Source organism: Eleutherodactylus coqui, chromosome 1 (genome assembly GCF_035609145.1).
Source record: "Eleutherodactylus coqui strain aEleCoq1 chromosome 1, aEleCoq1.hap1, whole genome shotgun sequence".
Lineage (NCBI taxonomy): Eukaryota > Metazoa > Chordata > Amphibia > Anura > Eleutherodactylidae > Eleutherodactylus > Eleutherodactylus coqui.
The window spans coordinates 82,499,580-82,525,566 of NC_089837.1; the positions used below are offsets into that span (position 1 = coordinate 82,499,580).

Consider the following 25,987-nt stretch of genomic DNA (forward strand, 5'->3'; position numbering starts at 1 on the left):
AACTGTGAAAATAGCCGAATAGGTAACATGGGTATTTATTAGAGATGAGCGAGCACGCCCAGATAAGGCAGTTACTCGAGCGAGCATCGCTTTTCTTGAGTAACTGCATTCTCGTCCGAGCAGGCTCGGGTGGGGCGGCGGGTGGGAGTGGGGGGAGAGTGAGAAAGATCTCTCTCTCCACTCTGCCCCCCCACCCCCCGAGCCTGCTTGGACGAGAATGCAGTTACTCGAGAAGAGCGATGCTCGCTCGAGTAACTGCCTTATCCGAGCGTGCTCGCTCATCTCTAGTATTTATCTACCATAGTAGTGCTAAAATAGACAGTACCTGGAAAATTAATGCCAATGTCAGAAAACTCCTTTAAAGGAAGTCTGTAACCCAAATATAGCCCATAAAGCATAATTCATATGTATATTCTTTTACTGAAAATGCAGCCATTAACAGATATCGGCTGTTAATGTTCTCCCTGTTCTATGTGAATAAGCTGCCATCCATCTGATTGGCCATCTTGCAGCTCCTACTGGTCCAGGCTGTCTACTGTTCACTCCTCCACAGCCCTCCCCCTTTGCCTAATGATTAGATTTGTAGACGTCAATCATTAGGGGAGGGAAGGAGCTGTGAAGGACTGAGGGCCAAACTGCAGGGCTTTATTGGCCATTTTGAGTGGCAGACGTACTTTACCTTTTTTATTTCTCATCACCACAGCTGTATAAGGGCTTGTCTTTTTGCTCAACGAGTTATATTTTTAAGTGGTACCATTTTGCAGTACAAATAACTAATTAATTAACTGTTATTAATTTTCTAGGGCCATTAAAGAGATTTCCCCACAAGTTAAAATTGCTCCACAGCTACTCTGTCCTTCCTGGTTGCTGCTGACCAAGACATGTGACTGCTGCAGCCAATCACTGGCCAGAGCAGTGACATTCTATAGCCAGTGATTGGCTGCAGCAGTCACATGTCCTGTCAGCAACAACCAGGAAGGACACCGTGGCTGTGATGCAATTTTAACTTGCAGGGAAACACCTTTAAAGAAAAAAACAGCATTTTTAAAAAATTTCTTTTCACATAGAACAAATTATATAATATGTATCTGATATCAAGTTTGAAGGGAGGAGGGGGTGACATGTTAAAAAGTTACCAGCTGCAATTTGAAATAAGAACAAGCTACAATCTAAATAAGGAAAATGCTGTTAGTGCACAATACCACACCTGTCTTACCTGCTGAGATCTCTACTTTGGTTGATGTCTAGGCATGAACCACATAATAAACGTCAATGTGAAAGCTCACAGATCTCTAGAAATGCTCTGCGAAGATTTGGGCGTGCTTTACTTAATGCATGGACATGCTTTCCTGCAGTCTGTTCATCCATTGCTCAGGTTGGGCGTGTCTCACTGATTTATGGTCATGTTTTGTTGGATTCTACTGATGTTGACTTTTGACGTAAAGTTAATTTCAGTTTTGGATGTAGCAAGAATTCAAGAATGAATATATTTACTTGTTCTTCTTTAGTTTTGTGTTCATAGCATTGTCTCTGCTGAGGATCCTGGTATTACTTTACATGGTGGTGCTTACTTATTTTAAGCTATCTTGAACATATCCTTAGATATATTTTACTGTTAGAAGATATGGGACAACGGATGCATTGTCTCATTAAACATTGCTCAAAAGCAGTGTAAACAGCCATATAGAATAGTGCAGCTATAGATGTAGATTAGTGCAATCTAGAAATGTCTGTCTTACCTGTGTTTGGCTCACTTTTTCCTGTCCGTATGCTTCTTGAAAGTGCGCATTTTCTCTCTTTATGTCTCTTGAGTAGATAGGCACCTATTGGTGTGTTGCTACTGCCATGTTCAGTATTGTACAGTCTAGTACTTGTCTTCAATCTCACAGAGACATGTTGCAGCTGCATACCTCTTCTTCCTGTCTACTATTTACTCTATTACTCTAGGGCAGTGATGGCGAACCTTTTAGAGACCAAGTTCCCAAACTGCAACCCAAAACCCACTTATTTATAGCAAAGTGTCAACACATCAGGGGGTGGGGCTTATCAAGACATATGATTTTTACCTCTATCATTATAAAAATGATAGGCTGCTTCAGCAGCAACATTAACCCAACAGTAGCCCCAGTAGTAATATTAACCCTACAGTAGCCCCAGTAGTAACATTAACCCCCTTCAATAGCCCTAGTAGTAATACTAACCCCTTCAGTGGCCCCAGTAGTAATAACCCCCCTCAACCCATATACTTATCTCCTTGTAGTCAGTGCCTCTACTCCTCTTCTCAGTGCTCCTGCGGGGGCACATACTGTCAGAAGTGTGTACACCCAGAACACTTCCTCCCTTCTCCTTGCCTGAGGAACTAAGGAGGAGAGGTCAGGGGAGGAGGATCCGGGGTGCACACCCTCATGTCAGAGCGTGCACCCGGGATCAGCGCCACTAACAGCACCTCTGTGTGATTACTGGCTGGGGAGCTGCAGCACCCTGGCCAGTAATCACTATCGTGGTGAGCAACCATCGGCAGGCGTGACAGCAGAGAGGCCTCTGCGTGCCCCCTCCGGCATGTGTGCCATAGGTTCGCCAACATGGCTCTAGACAGATCCTCCATAAAGTGGTGAGGTTTTTGAACATTTTTAGTGAGCCCACAGACAGGGAAAGCAGAATAATAGGTTACTGTAAGATGAGAAAGTTGCCATTTTCCTCTAAGCTATATTTCAAAATTTCATGCATTCACATGCTACACTGATTTATACAATACAATTCTTACAATACCTGGAGATTCAATTTAAGGTTCCACTGGCAACAAAAATGCAATAGTTGTCTATTTATTTCTGACATACATGCAAAAAAACAACGCTATTGGAAACCTCCATTAAGTTAAAGGTTTCTTGAACAATCCACCCTTTCAGTGTCTTCTCCGATGTTCCTAGAAACTATGAATGCTACAGTATTCAAAGCAAGGATGAATACCGTTAAAACGGTTTTTCGTCCTCGAATACCTTTCACTTATTGGAATAACTCAACTCTTTCCTTTTCATGTTATATAACACATCTGTTCCCTAGATATATTTCCTGATCATATGTCATATTATGGAATTAAAGGGGTTGTCTCGCGGCAGCAAGTGGGGTTAAGCAGTTCTGTATGGCCATATTAATGCACTTTGTAATATACATTGTGCATTAAATATGAGCCATACAGAAGTTATTCACTTACCTTCCCTGCGCTGGCGTCCCCGTCTCCATGGCTCCGTCTAATTTCAGCGTCTAATCGCCCGATTAGACGCGCTTGCGCAGAAGGGTCTTCATCCTTCTGCTCGGTCCGGCACGAGCGGCATTCTGGCTCCGCCCCTTCTACGCATCATCACGTAGCTCCGCCCCATCACGTGTGCCGATTCCATCCAATCAGGAGGCTGGAATCGGCACATGTTACGGGACGGAGCTACGCGATGACGCGTAGAAGGGGGCGGAGCCAGAAGGCCGCTCGTGCCGGACCGAGCCGAAGGCAGAAGACCCTTCTGCGCAAGCGCGTCTAATTGGGCGATTAGATGCTGAAGTTAGACGGAGCCATGGAGACGGGGACGCCAGCGCAGGGAAGGTAAGGGAATAACTTCTGTATGGCTCATATTTAATGCACGATGTATATTACAAAGTGCATTAATATGGCCATACAGAAGTGCTTAACCCCACTTGCTTTCGCGAGACAACCCCTTTAAGTAAAAGGATGTCAAATATTGTAGATATAGTAGATGTAGACATTGTAGGCATCAACGTAACATTGTACAATGCCACCACTTTCTTAAAGTTTACTACAAACTGATGTGTTCCAGAGGACTGAGTCTAGCTGGCAACTTGGCAGTGATGATACAGTGACTTATTTTTAAGAACACCGCCAAGAATTACAATCCAAGATGGTCTTCTACAGAGGATTTTAATCAAAGCATGAACCAATAATTTTGAAATAGTTGCATTCGAGACAATAGTATCTTACAAGAGTGAATACTGACACCTACAGTACATTGTTTCATAGTGAGCTGAGAACTATCATAGAAAAATTTGAAAGGGGCCACCAACAACCTCTAAGGACTTGGACCATTTTAATAAGTAAGCCCTACCTTCTCTGGAAATATGAACTGCACACTGGCAGGTGCTGCCCCTTGACGAATAGTATACTAGTGGTCAAAAAAGGGGGAAAAGTCACTGATGTACACTAGACTACCGAAAATGAGTACAGACCTACACAAATGATGAGCCAAAATAATGGTTGCACTTCAAGTGAAACACCCTGTACAGCCTAGGTTCTCAGTCTGTGGTATATATACCCCAAATACTATATGCAATGTTTCTAAGACAGTGGTCACAAACTTTTTATAGCTTGTAAGATACTTTCATACAGGATTAATGGTGTAGTGGCACGCTGCATAGTAAAAGTGAACAATCTTGTTATATAGTGTAGTGATGTGGCTTTTATGCCAGAATTAACTACCAGTGATTAGGCTATGATCCTAGCACAAAGTTCTAATAGGACTATAACATCCCTAGTACAATTAGTACACAATATGTCATAGAGCTGCCAAGAACTGGAAGCCACCTATAGTGGGCCGAAGAGCTACAAGTGGCTTCTGACCCATTGATTGATAAACACCACTCTTAGTGTTTAGCATCGCTGCCTTGCAGTGCTGGGGTATTAGGTTCATGTCCAACCAAGGGTAACATCTGCTTGGAGAATATATACTATCCTACCAAAAAGTAATTGGACATCTGAACAAGAATCAAAAGTCATATTTATTTAGATATGTTAATACTTAGTTGAGCCTCTTTTGGCCCTAGTGACATCAGATACTCTCCCTGGCAAACTTTCTACTAACATCTGATACACTTTAGCTGGTATTCCCCTCTATTTGTCGTGTAAAGCTCTGGCGGGTTATTTCAAAGAAGATGAACACTGTTCATATTTCCTGACCCAATGTTGCAGTTCATCCAAAAGCTGTTTAATAAGGTTCAGGTCAGGACTCTGTGCAGCCAGTCCAATCATGGAAGAATATCCTCAAACCAACGTAAAACAGAGTTGCATCTGTGACATGGCGCATAATTTTATTGGATGAGTTGCTGACTATTCCCAGAGTATCACCACATTGTCGTCAGCACATTATTGTCTAGAATGTCAAGTTACACCTCCGTGTTCATGGTTCTTGTCACTACAACCAACGGACCAAGACCATAACAGACCATCCACAATATTTTACTGTTGGTACAACACACATAGGTGAAAGCCATTTTGCAGGCATCCCCTGCACCCAAGTATATCCATCTGATTTGAAAATGAAGTATTGTGATTCGTTACTCCATGGAGCATGCCTCTATTGCTCAACTGTCCTATGACGATGCTCCTTGCACCATTGTAGATGGGCCGATGCATTGTGTTTTGTGACGGCCGGCTTGTGTGCAGCAGCATAATCTGTATATTGAATAGTGTGCAGTTCCAGTCACTGACACCTCCAGGGGTCTGCATCTTATGAAGCATGGTTTAGGACTTGTTACATGCTCATACAACATGATCTGTTCTACTGATAGGGGTGTCCAAATACTTTTGGTAGGGTAGCCAATGTTTTTCAAGCATGACTGGGATAAGCATAAATTGATCCTAAAAGAGAAATAATTATAAGGACAGACTTAATACCCCATATAGTATTGTTCTGACTTCAGTTTTCTACATCTGTGTGAGTTTCCCCTGGGTATTGCTGTTGTTCACCCCATAATAATATGTGTTCAGCGCTGAGGAATATGTGTGCGCTCTATAAATGATATATAATAAATAAACTGGCCTGTGGAGGAGTGCTTCCAATGTGTTGGTCATAGTCAGCACACTCTAAAATCTTACTTTGGGGGTAATTTATCTGAGTAGAAGGTTAGGAATTAGAAATGTCTATCTATCTAGAAGGGAGGCCCTCTTAAAGATGACACAAAATACATAGGATAGAAGATAACAGAACATTCACTACAGGCAGGGGCGTAACTATAGAGGATGCAGGGGATGCGGCTGCACCGGGGCCCAGGAGCCTTAGGGGGCCCATAAGTCCTCTCTTCTCCATATAGGGAGCCCAGTACTATGAATAAAGCATTATAGTTGGGGGCCCTGTTACAGGTTTTGCATCGGGGGCCCAGGAGCTTCAAGTCATGTCTCTGTGCAGCATGGTTTAGGTATGGGTACGGGTACAGATACAGATAGAAGGGGGGGCCCAGCTCACATTTTGCATCAGGGCCCCTGAGCCTTTAGTTACGCCCCCTGACTACAAGAAAATCTGTTTTCGATCGAGCGTCATCTTCTTGTGGAAGGGTCTCTCTGTGTTTAGAAGAAGGTGTGATAGGGTATTCAAAATCCAGAAAAATCAGGCAACAAATACAATATACATTATATAGAGAAAACTATCTACTACTTCACTCGCAAGTCAAACGCTAGAGAGAATAATACCATTCTATGCTGTCACTATTATAACGTACCAATACTTGGTTTAAACATTCTTACTTTTACCAACCCTGAGGATTCAGGCTACTCAAATGGCACATCTAAAACTCTATAGCCATGGCCTGAATCCGAGCAATGGCAGCAATGAAAATGTAAAGAATTCATTTGTATTCGATATAATTACTAAGCTTATCACGTCACGTAAAGAAATCCTTGTTCTAAAATAGAATTAAAAGATTGTGTGACAGTCTGCAGCAGACAGTGCATTGATAGTCTGTGCATGAAGGATAAGAGCATTCACTGCCTGCTAATCTATTCCCAGATGGAGGTGGATACAGACGAGAAACGGCATCGCACGCGCTCCAAAGGTGTTCGAGGTACGTTCCGTGCTTCACTAAATCACTCAGGGCCTCCACTCTGCAATGACCTTCATCCTGCAGAATCTCTGTTCGCAATTCATTCTGACCCTTACTTTTGCATAACCTTTTGGGTAATTTTCTATAGCAGAGGGGTACTTATGATAGATGATAAATTTTTATATATTTTCCATTCTCTCTACAGTTCCTGTGGAACCAGCCATACAAGAGCTGTTCAGGTTAGTGCTCGGAGTGTAAAATGTATCCCATTAGCAATTTAGAAAATTCAGGCCTTTTAATGGGCATAATGCACTTTCAAGTTCATCGGTGCCTTGCTCATGCCCTGCTGCATTGATTAAATTAATTCTCTCGAGGCTTGCTAATAAAATAGATTTGGCATTGCCTCCTTTCTTTTTTAACTCCAGCTATTTGATTTGTGTCTTTCTGTCTTTTTTGCCCTCCATCTCCCTAATTTACCTTACCAAAAGTAGTGCAGGGTTAGATATTTCTCTAATTAACCTGTCTGGTCTGTATCTAATGCAAGGATAGTCATCCCTGTAAATGATCTGTCTGCATCTAGCTCAGGCACATCCATCTCTCATTGTCACCTGTCTACATCCAGTCCAGGCATATCCATCCTTACCTATAGAATATTCATCCATCTACGTTGCAGAAGAGGAACCGCAGTTTAGTCATTTATGTGGCTTTAGTACAGATGTACAGATACAGCTGGTGTTAACTTGACCTCAACGTACTACAATGCTGTCAATTGAGTTATCATCACCAAGTGCCAGTCATGTTAACAATCGATACATCTGTAGCCATATTTTTGACTAGACTAGCCTCATATTTGTAGCTACTGCTCGCCTTTTAATTATTTGGACATCTACAAGTAGTATAGAAAGGGGTTTCTGTTTCAACCCTTCAACTTGACCAAGCGCAGTTATCAAATAAGGGTTGGGTGAGAAGAACAGGTTTCCAGAATTTCGGTTTCCAGTCTGAATTCCACATGGAACAAATTCTGAACAAACTCTTGAAAGTCCAATAAGGAATTTGTTCCAGCAACAGAAACCACAGGCTATAACAAAATATCCCAATATTATGTATGCTCAGCTCTCTCAGCTGTTACCTGGATTATACTGCAGCTCTTTGAACAGAAGCTAGACATAGGTAGACCTGATATCTCAAAGATTTGCAAACTTCATACCAGTCGAAAACAGAAAATATGAATCCATGGAGTAATGAAATTGGAATATTAGTAAATCCATATGCTATTGAAAAGATCTAAAGATACTTAACTGATTGAGAAGCCAAATGGTGTTTAATAAAGGAAAGAAGAACATTGAGCTTGGGTTCCCCAATGAAAAGATGAAAACATGGTCTCATCACGGATACAAAATCATCATTAACAGAAATGTACAGTATTTGTTTGATGTCTTTTCGAGTTTCCTTCTCAGACAATGAGTGGTCATGGACCAAACAATCTTTGAATTAGACATCCATAAAGTGTTGAAAACTTGCATCTACTCAACTACAATTGGGCTTGGGAAAAGAATGATCAAAGTTCACTTTTATTGAAAGTTCTTCATTTTAATTGACAGTTTCACAACTTGTTGAGCCTAAAGAATCTACTAAAAATTGAGTTCTGAACACAGAAATTCCCGCATGGGACATTTCTGAAGTTGAAAACATGGCTGAAAAGTTATAAAAACATGTATTTATCTTTCACTTCATAATCATCGGGAACATTGCCCAACTGTGGCAAAATGTTGTAGTAATCATTGTCATAGTAACTAGTAATCTGTTGACACGAATTGCTTTAGAGCCAGAAAATCATCATATTTGTTGACATGTAATGGGAGAAGAGTAGAGTACAGATTTTTTAGTGTTTCATCATCTTGGAATTATGTTTTGGGAGCTTTGACAAGTTTTACACGTTGCAACGCTGCACAGTTTAGGTTCGAAATGCATCGTTTTCCATTGCCTTGTGTTTGGAATGCAAAACGGACACTGGCACAGGTGCAATGGTCATAAAAAGGCTTGTAATTCGTGAACATTCCGTTTGCAATGTTCTTCCTGCTCTGGAATAGACTATGATCGTTTTTTTTCATTTATCTGCCTTCACCAATGCCTTTTACACCACTAGTCTATAAAATAGTAAGTTATGTTTAAAAATGTGGAATTCGTTCATTCTTTCCCCGAGCATTCCAATTGCTGTTTTTACAGATGGCTAAAACTTTACGGCAGTCTACTATGGTCATTGCACTTTTTGGAAGTTGAGTCCAGCTTGAAGAGCACTTATGGGGTCTTATTGAATATTTGGTGCCACATTATGTACTTTAGGTGAAATATAAATAAAGCATTTAAGATTACTAAAAGAAAAAAAATGTTAATTTTGTATATACATATCCTAACAGTGGGGCCTCTAATTATCAGACTTTTATTATCTATCATATGGAAATCAACCAAAATGGATCTTTCTTCAATGTAAGTCTTCAAACAGAGTCTGGACAGACATCTATCTGAGATGATTTGGTGAATCCTGCACTGAGCAGGGGGCTGGACCCGATGACCCTGGAGGTCAATTCTAACTCTACCATTCTATGATTCTTATGCATCCAAAGACTATCAATATTCACAGACGTGACTTGGTTAAAAGTAATACACTCATCTTCCAGACAGCACTTAATAAAATCTTATGTGCCGCCAAAGAATCGAAGTGTATCAGCGAATCTGAACTCAAGTTTATGACACCAACAAGTCCCAGAATAGCGACTTTCTATACCCTACCCAAAATTCACAAAGGGACTAGTCCCTTAAAAGGACGTCCAATCGTGTCCGGCATTAACAATCTTACCCAAAATGCTAGCATTTTTGTGGATCGTGTATTGAGACCATTTGTCTCTGCACTACCCTCTTTTGCACAGGACACGATGGACGTCCTACGTCAACTGGAAGGGATTTCGGTAAGTCCCGATACGTGGTTGGCGAGCTTAGATGTCGAGGCTCTTTATAGCTCGATCCCTCACGAAGTGGGTTTACGAGCTATAGCGCATTTCCTATCCCAACGAGGTATTCACTATCAGGCACAGAATGAATTCATATTACAGCTTTTGAATTTCATTCTTTCACACAATTATTTTCTGTTTGACAGAAAGTTTTTCCACCAGCTCAGGGGCACCGCGATGGGGACGTCATGTGCCCCAACTTACGCAAATTTGCTCCTGGGCTGGTGGGAAGAGAAATGCGTGTTCTCCACTGAAAATCTGGAATGGTCAAAAAACATCTTGACCTGGATCAGATACATAGACGATATACTGATTCTGTGGACTGGGACAAAACCCGGATTCCATGAATTTGTGAATTGGTTGAATAATAATGACATAAATCTACGATTCACAGCAGAAATCAGTAGATCGTCTATGACCTTTTTGGACATATCTGTCGAGGTTCAACCGGATGGTAAACTTTCCTCTAGTTTGTATCGGAAAATAACGGCAACAAATAGCTTGCTGTCCTGGAATAGCTTCCATCCTGAGCCCCTCAGAAAAGGCATCCCCAAAGGGCAGTATCTCAGAATAAGGCGGAACTGCTCGGAAGATGAAACATTCAATATGGAATGTCAGAAATTAAGAGATAGGTTCCAAAAAAGAGGATATCCAACGCAAGTCCTCAAGCAAGCAGAAGAACACGCGCGTGCCTGTAAAAGGAATGAACTATTAGTTCCGAAAAAACGTGAAAACACAAAAGAGATGCGCATTGTCGGTACATTCGATACAGGGCAGAAAAGGGTTCTCAATATTTTAAGATCATATTGGGACATTCTTCGGAATGACCAAGATATACAAACCTTTATTCCACCCTACCCAAAAATAACCTACCGACGCGGCAGAAACATCAGAGACCATCTAGTGAAAAGTTTTCTAAAACCTTCAAAACCACAGGGTGATTGGTTATCCCGTTCAATCCCAAGGGGCACCTTCACCTGCTCTAAATGCTTAGCATGTAAGTTTATTCAAAAAGGAGATGCTTTCAAATCAACAAAAACAGGAAGAGAGTACTCAATACGAGACTTCATCAACTGTACCAGCATGAATGTGGTTTACCTCATCACCTGCAAATGCCAAATGCAATACATAGGGAAAACTCGTCAACAATTTCGCCGCAGAATCCTCGCACATATCGGCAACGTAGAAAGGAATGAAGTTACATCGGTAGCCACCCATGTTTGGCAACAACATGGGGGCGACCCAAACTGCTTAAAATTCCAGGGTATGGAATTGGTAAGACCGGACGGAAGAAGAGGAGACATGGATTCCCTGCTTCTTCAAAAAGAGGCAGGATGGATATATCGCTGCGAGACCCTCCAACCGTCAGGACTAAATGAACAACTTTTGTTCAACTGCTTCTTATAGGGAAACATCAAGTATCTGTCAACCTCCTCCACCCTCTGATAGCCTGGGTCACCTTGCTTTGAAAGATTTACTTACCTTCCCTTGGCCATTATCCCCTAGGACGAACGGTCCTGACAATGAAATAATTTACAAAACGCATTTATATTATCAGGTCTACTTTCATGATCTAATCTAATAACTTGGCCAAGTTCCCCTTTAAATCTATGTGATATTAAGGTGACTAATAAAGTAGATTCCGTATGAGAGTCTCTATCATCTACAACAAATGACCCAAAACATAATTGAGATTCTCTTAGAATTGTTAATACAACATCAATAGGCTGTCCCATATCAATGTCAACCTGAACAGCGGCTTTGATGTTCTCAGACATGACTATATCCCACTATCAATAGGGGATCGATATATGCCCTCGGATTGGCTTAAACCACCTTCTTCATCTGCTCCAAGGCGGAGGGTCATAGACCCGGGTCATATCCCGGCATGGCATATCACCGCCCCCTTATACGTCATCGCGGTGAGCGATGCTAGGAAGTAAGCTGTTTACTCAGTTGTCCTGGTGATAGGTAACGCGCTGACGTTGGACGCTTCACGTCGTGACGCCGGCGCATCTTAATACTAGTCTTTCCGGAGTTTCCGAGACTAGGAGCGCCGTGACGCCAGACGTACATACGTCATCACGTCGGCGCACCTACAACGATATGACGTCAGCGGAATAACAACGCCTCTCTGGCGCGCTTCTACGATCACATAGCGCACCTAACATCTTATTCACAATCATATACACTGATCGACAAGTAGGTTAGTGTAACATATGTCCGTTTAGATGGAGGGCTGCTATCATTCGGCCTTCCACGCTTGCATAAAATCAAATCAAATCAAATCATGGCATTTGTGTAGCGCCAGCTTGTTCCGCAGCGCTTTCGGGTAATTATTATTTATTGCCCCCCACCAGGCTGGGTTCTCGTTTTGCCGACCTCGGAGGGATGGAGGGCTGAGCCGACCTTGAGCCGGCTGCCAGATTCATGCGGGGATCGAACTTGCAAACCCTCAGGTCGTAGGCGAGAGCTTACACTCTGCACCACATGAGGCTCGACAACTGAGATCAGCGTGAGACCATCTCACATGGTCTCTATTTACTTCCTGGTCAAATATGACTGGCTACCGTGAAGGGGCCAACCCATTAGGAGGTGTGGCTATGAGCTATTTAAGCACCACTTTTCCTGACGGCCCCCACTCCCTAGCCTACCATCAAGGCGATGGGAACTAACCTATGTCATGCTCTGACCTCTTGAGCACTCTATCTTTCTGTAGGGATTGCTGTCCATGCAGTAACCTTGAGCTTACTGGGAGAGAGGAAAAGGGGGAAAAAAGATAGAAAAAAGAAAGGAGGGTGTAGGGAAAAATACTCCTCTGTACCTAGGGAGGATTGACTCCTTGTCCTGCTATGCTAACGGCCTCATTGCTTGTATTTGCATGAGTAGTTAAGGACTTTAGGACTTGAAACCTCCTTCACTCATTTATAGGGGATTTGGATCTGTTAGAGTTATTACCTCCAGACCAAAATTCCAAACCCAGTAATCTCATGCATGTAGTACTCTTTATCCCTACTCTCATTGTAAGGAGATCCTATTGACCATTACACCTGGCATGGGACTATTGAAAGTAGGATTGATAGAGAAGAAGGGTTTAACATTTGAAAGAAATGAACCTCGTACTTACAATCTTTATCTATTCCCTCACCGAGGTTAAACCCTACTAGCTCAAATTGAACGCTAAGAGCTCATTTCCTGATTGAGGATTAAATATTTTAGTGATACTCTATCTATGGAGTGATACCCTAATTGTTTACCATCATAACTCTGTAAACATTATTGTTGTTATTATTACTCTCTAAGTACTAAGTCTCCTGAGGATCCACGTACACTCAGTGGTGAAACGCGTAGAGTGGGAGTACTGTTTATAATGAGTAAAAAACATTGACAAAATTAAAATCTCTGACACACTGTCCTTTTGAGCCGTTCACAAGTCTTAGCTCACTAGGCAACAAGCTCTGACAGAGATAACTATCTTCTTAGGTTGAATATCACTTTTTTGCAATCTGAAAGTTTCTGCTCAAACATTGTCGCCATGAGTAGGAGTACTGGCCATAAGGAATAAAAATTGACTAAAATCAATTTCCTTGACATACTGTCCTTTTGAGCTGTTAAAAACTTTTCAGCCCACTAGGCAGTATTTTTGACAGAGATATTCACTTCCTCAGGTTGAACATCACGTTTCCGCAACCTGAGTATCTCTGGTCGAATTCTGTCATTATATTAATAAAACTACAGATATCTAATTGGGGTTCCGGTTTTTGGGAAATCCATGAACAGCCCCCATGCAGACTGTATTCCTAAGTGACGTGCGACATTAAGAAATACGGAGTATCAGAAGTAATACCAAGTTGTAATTTTGAAACCCACCAATCATTTTTCTATCCACTATTTGGTGGGTTAACGCCTTTCCATTACAACTTAGATTTTGTGTTGTGTCCTTTGTTGTGCCCAATCGTGTTTTTTTAGATAAAACTTAATAAAATTTATTACTTTTAACCAAGTCACGTCTGTGAATAGGGCTTTTTCAAATTTTCAGTCGACTTGTGCTGCCCTCTCTGTGAATACAAAGACTATCAATGCCCCATCACTTTCAAAATCATTGAGCGTATGAGCTTGAACCCCAATCAGTGTTATCTTTTGAAATGTCTATATGTCATGTCAGAAGATTTTCCATTCATTTGTCATAGACCAAACCCACTTGTCTGCATAAAAGAATACGTAGAGCTTTCCATTGACTTCACCTGTTTGCCTGGTGTTGTATGGTGCATCAAAGAAAGGATATACATCTCTGTTGCAATAAATGCAGACACAGTAAACTTATAATTTGTTTCTGTTTCTGTAGCATGCCCTACTATACTCCTAAACATACAGTACACTTATTGTTTAAGTGTGGTGTAGTCTTGTTCAAACATGGCACCGACCGTTTTTATCCCTTGTTCCTTTTCTACAGCTGTCCTACTCCTGGTTGCGATGGGAGTGGCCATGTTAGTGGTAAATATGCAAGACATAGAAGGTAATTATAACCTATATACTGGTAACATTTCAGACTTCATGCAATTGTTTATATAGTAGCAGCGCTACCTTTTCACGTGGTGTTTATGTGCATTGCAATAATACAGGGTGATTGTCTTGCTAGTAGAGTCAAACATTCCCCAATAACTTTATTTTTTTGGCTCCCTATGAAAATTGATCCGTATTTATCTTGTATGATGCAAACCAAGGTCTGCTGAAAATGGCGCCTCCAGCATCCAAGCACTTATGTATGCAAGTTGCATGTTGTCGGAGATATCTATTAATATGTCACCATTACTGGCAGTAACCTCCGGCTGTATTGTCTTTGAGGGCATCAACCATAAACAATATTATACGTGTTTCTGGCCTCCTGCATGTTGAGTGAGAACACTTTTGGTTGTTTTAAATCTTTTCACCACTTCATAATGCTTGTTCCGAAACGCCTTTGAGATTGAACCGATTCACCAGTATTCACGAACAATAAAAACATACTGTTCAACTGAGTACATGTTTGTGATACAATGAGTCAAACAACTGTTTGGCCGGTTGCATCTCGACGTCGCAGGTACAGTCCTTGTTGTTGAGCGGTGTGATGGTTCAAGAGATGTAAATCATTTTCGTCTATGTCAATTTTCATAGGGAATCATAAAACAATTACAGTTATAAAGGATGGGGGAGAATCACCCTGTATATGTTTAGTAGAGAAGCTGGGGTATTTGGGTAGACCTCCAGCTATAATATACTGTGGGGCTGTGACAATTATTTTACTGGTCAACATTGGAATAATTCTTTGTCTACTTCGAAACTTTAAGGCGAATGCTAATACATACCAACAGAACGTCATAATATCCTTGTACTGAAGTTCCTATGTACTGCCGATAGTTGACAAGTGGCGTAAAATACTTTTCACAACTTTTTATATTGTTAATGTTTCATTTATTATGTATTTTACTTAACAAGTGATCTGATGGAAAATGGAACAATGTACTGGGTCTCCACCAGCAAAACTATTGGGTCTACGTCTCCACCGGCCAAAATAATGGGCCAATGACAATTTATAATGTATCCAATATCCGTTTATTATGTTGGAGGTTTCTATTTTTTTTTTATCTGAAGCACAGTGTTCTAATGCAGAGGAATTTTAATTTGCTCCTTCAATGATGACTGAAGGAAGGAAAGTGATTATCAATATCATCACCTTAAAATAGCAGGCAAAGTGGTTGCTCCTTGTTTGTTGTCTTATAACTTAAGAAGGGCATCTATCATGTATTCAATGACTATATTTGTATTTTGTAGATTAGTATTTAAAATATAGTTCATTTATATTTATGAGCACAGGTAGAATAACAGTATAATCTAATTTAGGGCTCCTTCACACGAGCATATGCGTTTTTACGTTCGCTCGTCTATGCCCTGAATTCGCATCGATGGACGCTATTCCGCAATCAAGTCTCAAGCTGGGTGAGAAGTTTTAGTGAAAAAATACGTCACAGCCTGGAAATCCCTCGCACGGCATAAATCCTCGGAATTACTTCAAATGCCTAAATAGAGGCACCTGTAGGCTTTTTGCAGCGTTGGATGCTGCTAATCTGCCTCCCCGTTTCTTTTTTTCCCAGCTCCAACAGGAGTCAATGGGAGACGCCAGCATCGGTCGAAAGATAGATCCAGAATAGAGATGAGCGAGTATACTCGCTAAAGGCAATTGCTGGAGCGAGCATTGCCCTTAGTGAGTACCTGCCTGCTCGAGACGAAAGGTTCGGGTGCCGGCGCGGGGGAGCGGTGAGTGACGGCAGTCAGCTGGAGGGAGCGGGGGGGGAGAGAGGGAGAGAGAGAGATCTCCCCTCCGTTCCGCCCCGCTCTCCCCCGCAGCTCCGTGCCCGCTGCCGGCACCCGAACCTTTTGCCTCAAGCGGGCAGGTACTTGCTAAGGGCAATGCTCACTCCAGCAATTGCCTTTAGCGAGTATACTCGCTCATCTCTAATCCAGAACTATCTTTTTACACAGCATATAATAGCAGGCGTGGATTTTGGTTGCATATGTTCTATTCTTTACGATGTAACATTTCTATGCACTGTAATTTCGTCCATGTGAAAGAATGCATTGGAATCCAATGCCTCAGATGGTCGCGTTTATCGGCCAGGCGTCAAAACAAGGCCACATTGCCGCATATATACTCTTGTGTGAATAAAGCCTGATACTATAAAACCACATGAACAATCTCAGATATCCATACATTGAGCTCTTTTTTGTCACTATTTTGGTTTCCACATCGCATAAAAAGTCCCAAACACCTTTAATAGCTATATTCAGTTGGCGGCTATTTCTTCCAATTCCTTCATAAATGGCAATTCTCAGTTTGGCTGAGTGTTCATGTGCTTGTGAACCTCTTGTGGCTTATCTCCAGAGAGACAAAAAGGGTCAGGTGTTGAATTTTATGTGCCCAATCCTTCTTTCCCCACCATCATCTTTTAGGGACATGTCAAAAGGCCCTAATACACACTAGATAGCTGGACTGTCTCGCCAAAATTAGGGATTTCTCATTGAACTCCAAATTTGTTCAATCCAAACTTGAAGTTCATCAAAACCCTTAAAAATGGTGTATATGACTGTCAAAGAGCAATTAAAGCGCTGTATAAAACTTTTGACATTGTTATACTCTTATGGGTCTTACTTAGTGTTATACACCATTGTTCAGGATTAGTGCTGAGCAAACCAAACCAATAGAACCCTGTTTCACATAGAACTTTACTAAAACCTCAGTTTGGGGTTGGTGCTTAACTGGACTTTTAGCAGACGTTGACCAAGACAGGGTTCTCTAGTTATGTGAATAGTACAAACTTATTGTTCTTTCCTATAGTTTTGGATGTTTATACTTTTGCGTTAATTTGATCTATTAGTAATATTCTCATATTTTCTATCCTTATATTGTCCTCACTGACTTCGATAACATATGTATATGCTCTATAGAATGTTTGTTGGATGAATGATTGATTGAGGTTTTCTTATATAAACTATTTGTTGAGCATCATATTAAATTCCCATCTGCTTTCCATTCCAGGGCATTTCCATGTTGAGCTTGGCAATATTCCTGCAATGGCTTCTTGTTATTTTAATGTTCGTTACCGATTCTTTATAGTCTAGCTAGAGAAGAAGTGGCAAATGAGAGAAGAGTCCATAGCGAGACTAAAACATGTTCTATGCTAGAAGCTGAAGTAGCTATGAGGCTACATGGTAAACCTCATTACTCTTAAATCCCGAGTATTGCCTCAGTTTGCTCTTATCAAATTTCCTTTGGTTATTGAAGTCATTTTATACTTTGAACTTGTGGTTATTAACATTACTCCAGAAAGCAACAAAGATTCCAGCATAGGTTTTTTCAAGAACTCTAAGGACATGAACTTCTGACTATCATTTCCAAGACTGCTGAAAAAGGGCAAAATAATAATCCATTGAGCTGGATCATTATTTTCACATCTTTTTGTTGATTTTGTTGACTTACATGGGGGCGGGTTGAATGTCCATCTACCAATCAGAAAGTACAAAGGAACAAAATCAGGGAGGAATAGAGGGGCAAACAGGCCAACATAAGGAATTCTTCGATGAATGCATGTGCAAGAGCCATGACTCAACCCCAGGGGTATAACTATAGAGGATGCAGGGGATGCGGTTGCACCCGGGCCCAGGAGCCTTAGGGGGCCCATAAGGCCTCTCTTCTCCATATAGGGAACCCAGTACTATAAGTAAAGCATTATAGTTGGGGGCCCCGTTACAAGTTTTGCATCGGGGGCTCGGGAGCTTCAAGTTACGCCTCTGCTCAACCCCTTTACGTAAACTGAGTAACTTGTTTAGAAGTCACATATATCATGCGCCTATTGATATTCCAGTGACAAAACTGATCATTTATGCATCTCTGCTGTGTACTGTATGGATCATTTGTGAGCCATAAAAATGAGAAGGCACACATAATGGTTTTCAGCTATGTGCATACATTGCAACATATCTCCATTTCTCATCTTTATGGTCCATTTCAGAAAATTTGTATTTGTGGCTGAAATTTGTGCTCTGAAGCTACTCTCATTTGAAACACCCTATTGCTCAGTTGGATATCATTATGTTACTAACAGTCATTGTATTGTGTAAGACTTGTGTCTGATAACATAGGATCTGCTATGTTCCTTGCATCATATCATGGATAATTTATTTCTTATTTCATTTATGAGCTTTTTCAGAACGTAAAAGGGTGTTTATGTGCACAAACCAGTGACAACTGGCCATGGTCATCCTATTACCACCACTGGAACAAACTTTACCTACGAAAATATAACACGCCAACTCTTTTACATGCCTTGCACCACATTTATTTGTCTTTTAGAAACTTTTTTTTAACCTATCTGAAAAGCGGGTGTGGTGTTTCAAGAAGAGGTGTGACTTATTGAGAAAGGGGTGTATCCTTAACTTGTCATTGTGCAACAAAAAATGTCTTACATGCCTTGTACTACATTTATTATGTGTTTTAGATAATTTTTTTAACCTATTTGGAAAAGGGAGTGTGGCTTAGCAGGAAGAGGATGGCTAATTGGGAAAGGAGTATGACTTAAATGTGACATTGTGCACACAAAAAAAAAAGAAATATCTATGATCTTTGAAATAACCAGATGACTTATCTTCTAATAAACATAGGGTCCTGGAACTGGCCATGCACCACTTAATTTAACAGCGCATTAACTTTTTAGACAATGTATGCTCATTTAATAGCCTGTGTGTGTATGCCGAGAATCTCACAATATTTCTGTTTTGCTACTGTAAATCAAGGCTGAAGTGGCTGCCACTAGGAGTCCCCCTTCAGCCCCTCTGCAATCCACTGCCTGTTGTTAGGTATTGAACTTATGTATTAACTGGGATGATGAGACTTTTTCTTAGCTGTGGTGGTAGGGGGAGGGAGGCTTACTTCCTAGACTCATTCCTGTGCACCCACAGGCTGACAGATATGCAGACACTGTGTAAACAATCTCCACAGTCTCTGCCTCTCCTGCTGTGACAGCTCCTGTGTGGATATTTTTTTGGGTTTACTAGCCAAATGTCTCTGAATGCCCAACTTTTACAATCATCCCAGGTCAGCAGATGGGTGGGCACACATATACTGTCTCCCTACTAATTGGACCTGAGGCAGAGCAATGCAGTATGGGAAATGAGGAAAAGTAAGTACAGGACAGTGAACCGCTGGCAGTATGCGAGGCTTGCAACACGTACCCTGCCTGAAAGTGGATTACAAATGGCACTACAGCAAAAAAAATGGGGAAGGACACCAAAAACCAATACTTACAGACACAAAATAGGGTGCTAACAGCAGCAACTGAGAGGGCACAAAGAACCTGGAATATTTTAGAGAACTTGTTGAAAACTCAGGTGTGCTTTAAGTCATCCTTTCAAGATGGTCATTTTGTAAAATTTGACAATGTATCGTCTATAGTAATTTCACAGCTTTTGGTCAGAGATTTTTGGTCATTGTAGGCCTGCATCCAAATGTACGTCTTTATAATATGAATATTACATTCTGGTGTGAGTTATCGGTGATTGACCAATGAATTTTGCAAGATCAAGACATAATGTAGTTGTCTTTACTATTCAAAAAAAAAGAACCAAGGATGATAGGAACAGAGCAGAAGCACAAACAGATAGACAGCTCACTCAGAAGTTCAGCAATAAGAATAGTATCAGTTGCAACCATATCAATGATGAGGAGCTCCTGGGATGTCTCTTTCACACTCGGGTTTCCTTCGGTATGAAGGTCAGGAGTTTTAAGTTCCGCGAATGTCAGTGTTTGTTGGTTGAGTTTTATCCAGGTGGACCTGGTTCAGGTATTCTGCTCTCAAAATGCCTCTATGTGTTATAAAAATTTGTAGAGGAACGTACTCACCATATCTAAGGTGGTGTTAACACTAAATGCAGTCATGGTTATCAGGAGAGGATTAAAGCTAGGCTAGACCTTCCTTCAGGGGCTTCTGGGTATAGATGAAAGACTATATGGAATGTCTACAGAATTAGTAAATACGTCTATTGTACTTGTGCTGTGGGGGAGTGAGATAAGATACAGTGAATTTCTATGCCGCCTTTCCAGAATCGGAAATTGGGTTGCAGCACACTTGTACAATCACTTCCAAGCAGTAGCTCATGAAATGAAGGTAATTAATGGAGCAATTACATTGTACAAAAGCACAAAAAATAGAAACCTTCCTTGTGCTGCGCTGTGTGTGGAAAACAGAACGGCCAAAACATAGTTAAAAGACCTTTACTCATAGCTCAACTGCAAAATAACTTTATGAGGGCAAACTTTATTGTCAAGCAAGGAGATTGAAGCAATGCCAGGAGCGCAGTCATAACGAGGACTACCCCCACTTCTTGCGACCTTTCGTCTCGATACGCTCTCATTATCTGTTACCCATTATCCGAGCAGAATGTTTTAAACTACGATGTCACAATTTATTTTTGGTTCTGACATAATGTCTTGTGGTGTTAATAATCCAAAATGTATCTTTAATGCTGGTAAAAGGAAATGCAGTAAAAAGTAGTAAACATGCACTGGGGTCAACGGAATGTAGATATCAATGGAGGCTAAGAAATAATTCATAACTACTAAGTGTAGCATTAGTAATTAAGATAATATGTGGGGCAAAGTACAGCACATATACTGGCTGTCTTCATAGGACTTTCCAAGTGCCCCGTATTTTACTGCTTTTATTTAACTCAGATTTTCACTTTTTTAAGAAAAAAAAAACTTTTATTCTTAAAGGGATTATTCAGGGGATAACCTTAGGATAGGTCATCAATACTAGATCGGTGGGAGTATGACTCTTGGAACTCCTGCCGTTTTGCCAGTTGAACAGGTCGTGACACTTGGGTGGGCACTGCAGCCTCTTCTTCAGCCTGCGATGTCATGTTCATCAGTCATGACTTTTCTGTAACTCAGTTGCATTGAAGTGAATAGAATTGAGCTGCAATACCAGACACATCCACTACATAAAGTATGACACTGTGCTTGGTATACAAGGAAGGGTGCTCACTAGAAATAAGCACCATGAAGGGGCGGTGGGGGGTTTGAGAGTGAGAGAGATCTCCTGCATGGTGCTCAGACGAGTAATCAGTTACTCGAAAAGACCGATGCTCGCTCGAGCATCAGCCTTAAACGAGCATGCTCGCTCATCTCTAGTGCTCTCCCAAGTTCTGCAGAACCCTTCGAACAACTGATCTATCAGAAATTGAATCCCTCTCTAATCTGATATTGAAGGCCTTTCTTAAGAATAGGTGATCATTACTTAAGTGCAGGAAAACCCATTTAACTCCATAAGGGAATAGCCTATTTCAGTCATAGGGTTACAACGATTTTTGGGGGATTTTGATCTCTACTTTTCAAAAGTCACAATTTTTTATTTTTCCGTTGATATGGTCATATGAGGGCTTGTTTTTTTCTAAGGCGAACTGTAGTTTTTATTGGTACAATTTTTTGAGTACATATATTGTATTTTAAAACTTTTATTAATTTTTGGGGAGAGCAGGGAGAGAAAAACACATCAATTCTGTCATTGATTTCTTGTTTTTTTACTGCGCTAATCATGCAGCATAAACGGCATGATTTTTTTCTGTGGGTTGGTATGATTACGACTAGAGATGAGCGAACATGTTCTTAACGAACACTTACGCACCCGGACACCGGCTTTGCCGAGGACTTCAGTGTCCGCGCGTAAAGCTTCGGGGGGCGCCGGGGGGCGGGGAGAGGCGCGGCGGCGCGGGCGGCAGCAGCGGGGAACAGGGGGGAGCCCTCTCTCTCTCCCTCTCCCCCCCACTCCCCGCCGCACCCCCCCGTGCTGCCACGGCGACCCACGAACTTTTTTCGCCCGAGCACGGAATTGCTCGCAAAGTTCGGTGTTCGGGCGAAAAGGGGCGGAGCCGAACACGTTCGCTCATCTCTAATTACGACCATACCAAAATTATATATATATTTTTTAGGTTTTTTGCACTTTCACACAATAAAAGCCCTTTTATGGAAATTATTTTTTTGCACCCCTACATTCAAAGTCCCATAACTTTTTTATTTTTCTATTGAAAGACCTCTTCCAGAGCTTCTTTTTTGCATTATTAGCTGTAGTTTTTGTGTTAGTATCATATTAGGGTACATACAGTTTTTTTGATCACTCTTATTGCATTTTTTAGGCAAAATGAACAAGATTAGCATTTTGGATCCATTTTTTAGGTTTTTTTTTAAATTTTTTTTACAGTTTTTGCTGTGCAGGATAAGTAATGTGTTCAATTTTTGTTGTACAGGGGGTTACAAATACAGAGATACCAAATATGTGTTTTGTTGTTTTTTTTTTGGGGGGGGGGTGTTTATGCAAAGAAGGAAAGTGTGCAAAAAAGGGTTTTTGTGGGTTTTCGGGCTTTTTTTAATTAATTTTTTTTTTACATTTTGTATGTCCTTGTACGAATCTTGAACCAAAAAAGCTATGATTACTATGATAATGCATTGCAGTACATTGCAAGTTTCTGGCGTAAATTATGGTAATTGTGATGGGCCTCGCTCAGCCATGCCGCATAGAGCTAGACTCAACCGATTTTTTGAAACAATCATGAAGATTGGGGTAAAAGGTAAAAAGTCGCAGTTTTGGTCTGTGCGTCAAAATCACACTTTTTGGAAACCAGAATGCAGGCAACCAAGCATAATAACAGGCCCCAAAGATTTTAAAGGACATTATCTCATTTTGGACTCCAATCAAAGGGGGTCTAACAATTGTGACTCTCTCCAATTGCTAAAGCAAAATTGCTAGTAAAGTACAGTACCCCCTCTGCTCCTGTCAAACATTTTTGGAGGTTGCGTGGTTTACCATTGACTACAATGGGCCAATCATACCAAAAGGCTAATATAGGTTGTGAGCCCCCCAGGGGGCAAGGCCCAATGTAAATTATGGCAATCTATGTACAACACGGAAGAATATACATGCGCTATATAAATGAGTAAAATAAATCAGTAAATCATGGAGCATTCACAAATGGCAAATAGGAGCCAACAGGAGAGGTGGTGGTACTGCACTTATCTAGTGCCGCTGCAACTTTAGTCTTACAATCAGGGGAAGGATCGTAGTTGTTGAGCTCCTACCAACATTGATCGCAAAACCTAGCGATATTCCATCAATCTCTTAGATGAGAAACTGTTCATTTTATACTTACTGGCTCTACTTTCCACTGTAAAACAATCCTTCCTATTCCAAGTACTTGACCGGAAATTAAAATGCCCAGCAGCACTGAGGAGGTACAGCCATCCCTATAGGAGCAGGGTTCAATAGTCAGTAAACTTACATTTAATTTCTGATGATGAGTTGGTATATGATCTAAGAACAAATGACCTTTGCAGAGTTGATTGTAAGAACACATACAATAAGTAAGACATTTAGATTGCACAGTCTGTAGTCCTACGGGAGTAGACAGAAAAATAGTCAGTAGGGTCCTGCATGGGTAATATATTCTGACTTATATCCAGGATTCAATAAATGACATGTCGTCAGTAATCTACAACTTACGATACCCGAACTATGGGGTGTAGAGCCAAAATGTGAACCTGAATAAGCTATTTTACAGGAATACATCAAACAGAGTTTGCCCTAGAATTGTATGTGGGTCTAATTTTCCAGATCTATACCCTCTACTTCATCCTGTTTCAGTATTAACAATAGACTTATCTTAGTTCAACTTTCTGTGCCTTTTAACGTGGACATTAAAGGGGTTCTTCAGGACTTACACTATTGATGAGTTATCCTCAGGATAGGTCAATAGTTGATCAGCAGGGCTTATAGCACTGGAAGTAGATAGCACTGTCCATTTTGCAGTGCATTGAGTTCAGTGAGTGCTATGCCTGTAGTACTACACCAGGCTGATGCAATGTTGACAATGCTTTCTGTGCTGTCTGCACGGACAGGGGGTTCAGGGACTAGCTGATTGGTTAGGATCCTGAGCACTGAGCCTCCAGCGATCAAGTATTGATGACTAGAGATGAGCGAGTATACTCACTAAAGCACATTACTCGAGCGAGTAGTGCCTTAGCCGAGTAGCTCCCCGCTCGCCTCTAAAGATTCGGGGGCCGGCGCGGGTGACAGGTGAGTTGCGGCGGGGAGCGGGGGGGGGGGGGGGGGGGGGGGGAGAGATCTCCCCTCCGTTCCTCCCCGCTCTCCTACGCCGCTCCCCGACACACCCTGAATCTTTAGAGACGAGAGGGGAGATACTCGGCTAAGGCACTACTCGCTCAAGTAATGTGCCTTAGCGAGTATACTCGCTCATCTCTGTTGATGACCTCTCCTGTGGATAGGTTATCAATAGAAAAGGTCCTAGAGAACCCGTTAAGTGATTTCTACCACTTTTATACATTATTCATTTTACTTCTACAACCTTCAGCTAAAAGTCTATTTGAAAAAATGTCAGCATCTCTTTGTATCATGTATAGAAGATAGACAATGAGACAAAACTTAATTATAAGATTATTAATTATTCATAACATCATCAAAAAAATATTCCAGCCATTTTGAATCCAGTAGACTTCAATGAAATGTTGCTGGGCAGGTTGTTTCAGGCAAAACAGCAGGAGAAAAAAACGTTTCAGTTGTGTCTTGTAGATTGAAAAGACGAGTTGTTTGTAAAGATAAGCAGAATGGTTTTAGGTGCACTTGTCATTAGGAATCAGCATGCCACGTGACTAATTGGCCAATTTGCCCATACGCTTAAAAATAAAGTAAAGCATTTGAATTCATGTATAGATCTCAATTGCTGACATCCAGCTCAGTTGTTGGATAGATTTGAATAGTTACATTTTTTCAGTAAAACGATTCTGAAATCTTAAAGAAGTATTTTGAAGGTAAGAAGTGCAAAATTAGAAACCTTCAATGGTTTGGCTGCTTTATAATAGAAATTCAAATGTTCATAAGAAGTCATAGTGTTTTTATGGAACTCACCAGGTTATGAAGTGAGGTTATCAGAAGTGCAGTACATCGCATGCCTGTGGCTGGGGACTGAAACTTTGGAACTGTAGACAATTTGTTTAGTGGTTGCTTACTTTAATGTGACTGCAATGATATCAGAGAAAGTCAGGGGTGAAAAATTCCTTATACTCACAGGAAAGAACTGAGGTAGAAGCAAACTTGAAAGTCAAATGTGAAGAGCATCGCTTCTTCAGGTAGCAGCCAACCTCTGATCTGTAGCTAGATGATGGCCAAAACCTGATGGGTTCATCTGAGATGCCACAACGTATCAGAAGTAATATCTGCTACAAGAGTTGTTCTATGTCATAAAAGCTAAGTAATATATTTGGGAACTGCAAGGGACCCTACTATAACAATAATGGCCGTATCCCAAATGGGGTCTTTGAATAGAATCCCCAGGGCTAGCAGGATTTAAGCCTGGCTGGTTCTGGATTGGTGCAAGTAGGATGCCCATAGCTGCAAATGGGCTTACCTGACTCAGGGGCGCTCAGCAATAGTAGTCATCACCAGTCATCCATAATAGTGAATCTGCTTTGCGCTCTATTGGGCATAATGATGGCAATCACATACCACCTACCTTGGGAAGCACTGGTAAGAAAGACACAGCTGCTTGAAAAACTTTAATTAGGA

General features: G+C 41.2%; 1 protein-coding gene across 1 annotated transcript in view; it reads left to right on the forward strand.

Annotated features, from left to right (window-relative positions):
* Positions 1-6,782: 6,782 nt before the first annotated feature.
* MYT1L (myelin transcription factor 1 like) overlaps positions 6,783-25,987 on the forward strand; it is a 180,198-nt gene continuing 160,993 nt past the window's right edge. Inside the window, exons 1-2 of the mRNA XM_066596421.1 lie at positions 6,783-6,837; positions 7,022-7,055. Coding sequence (XP_066452518.1) covers positions 6,783-6,837; positions 7,022-7,055 — 89 coding nt within the window. The remainder of the gene's footprint in view (positions 6,838-7,021; positions 7,056-25,987) is intronic.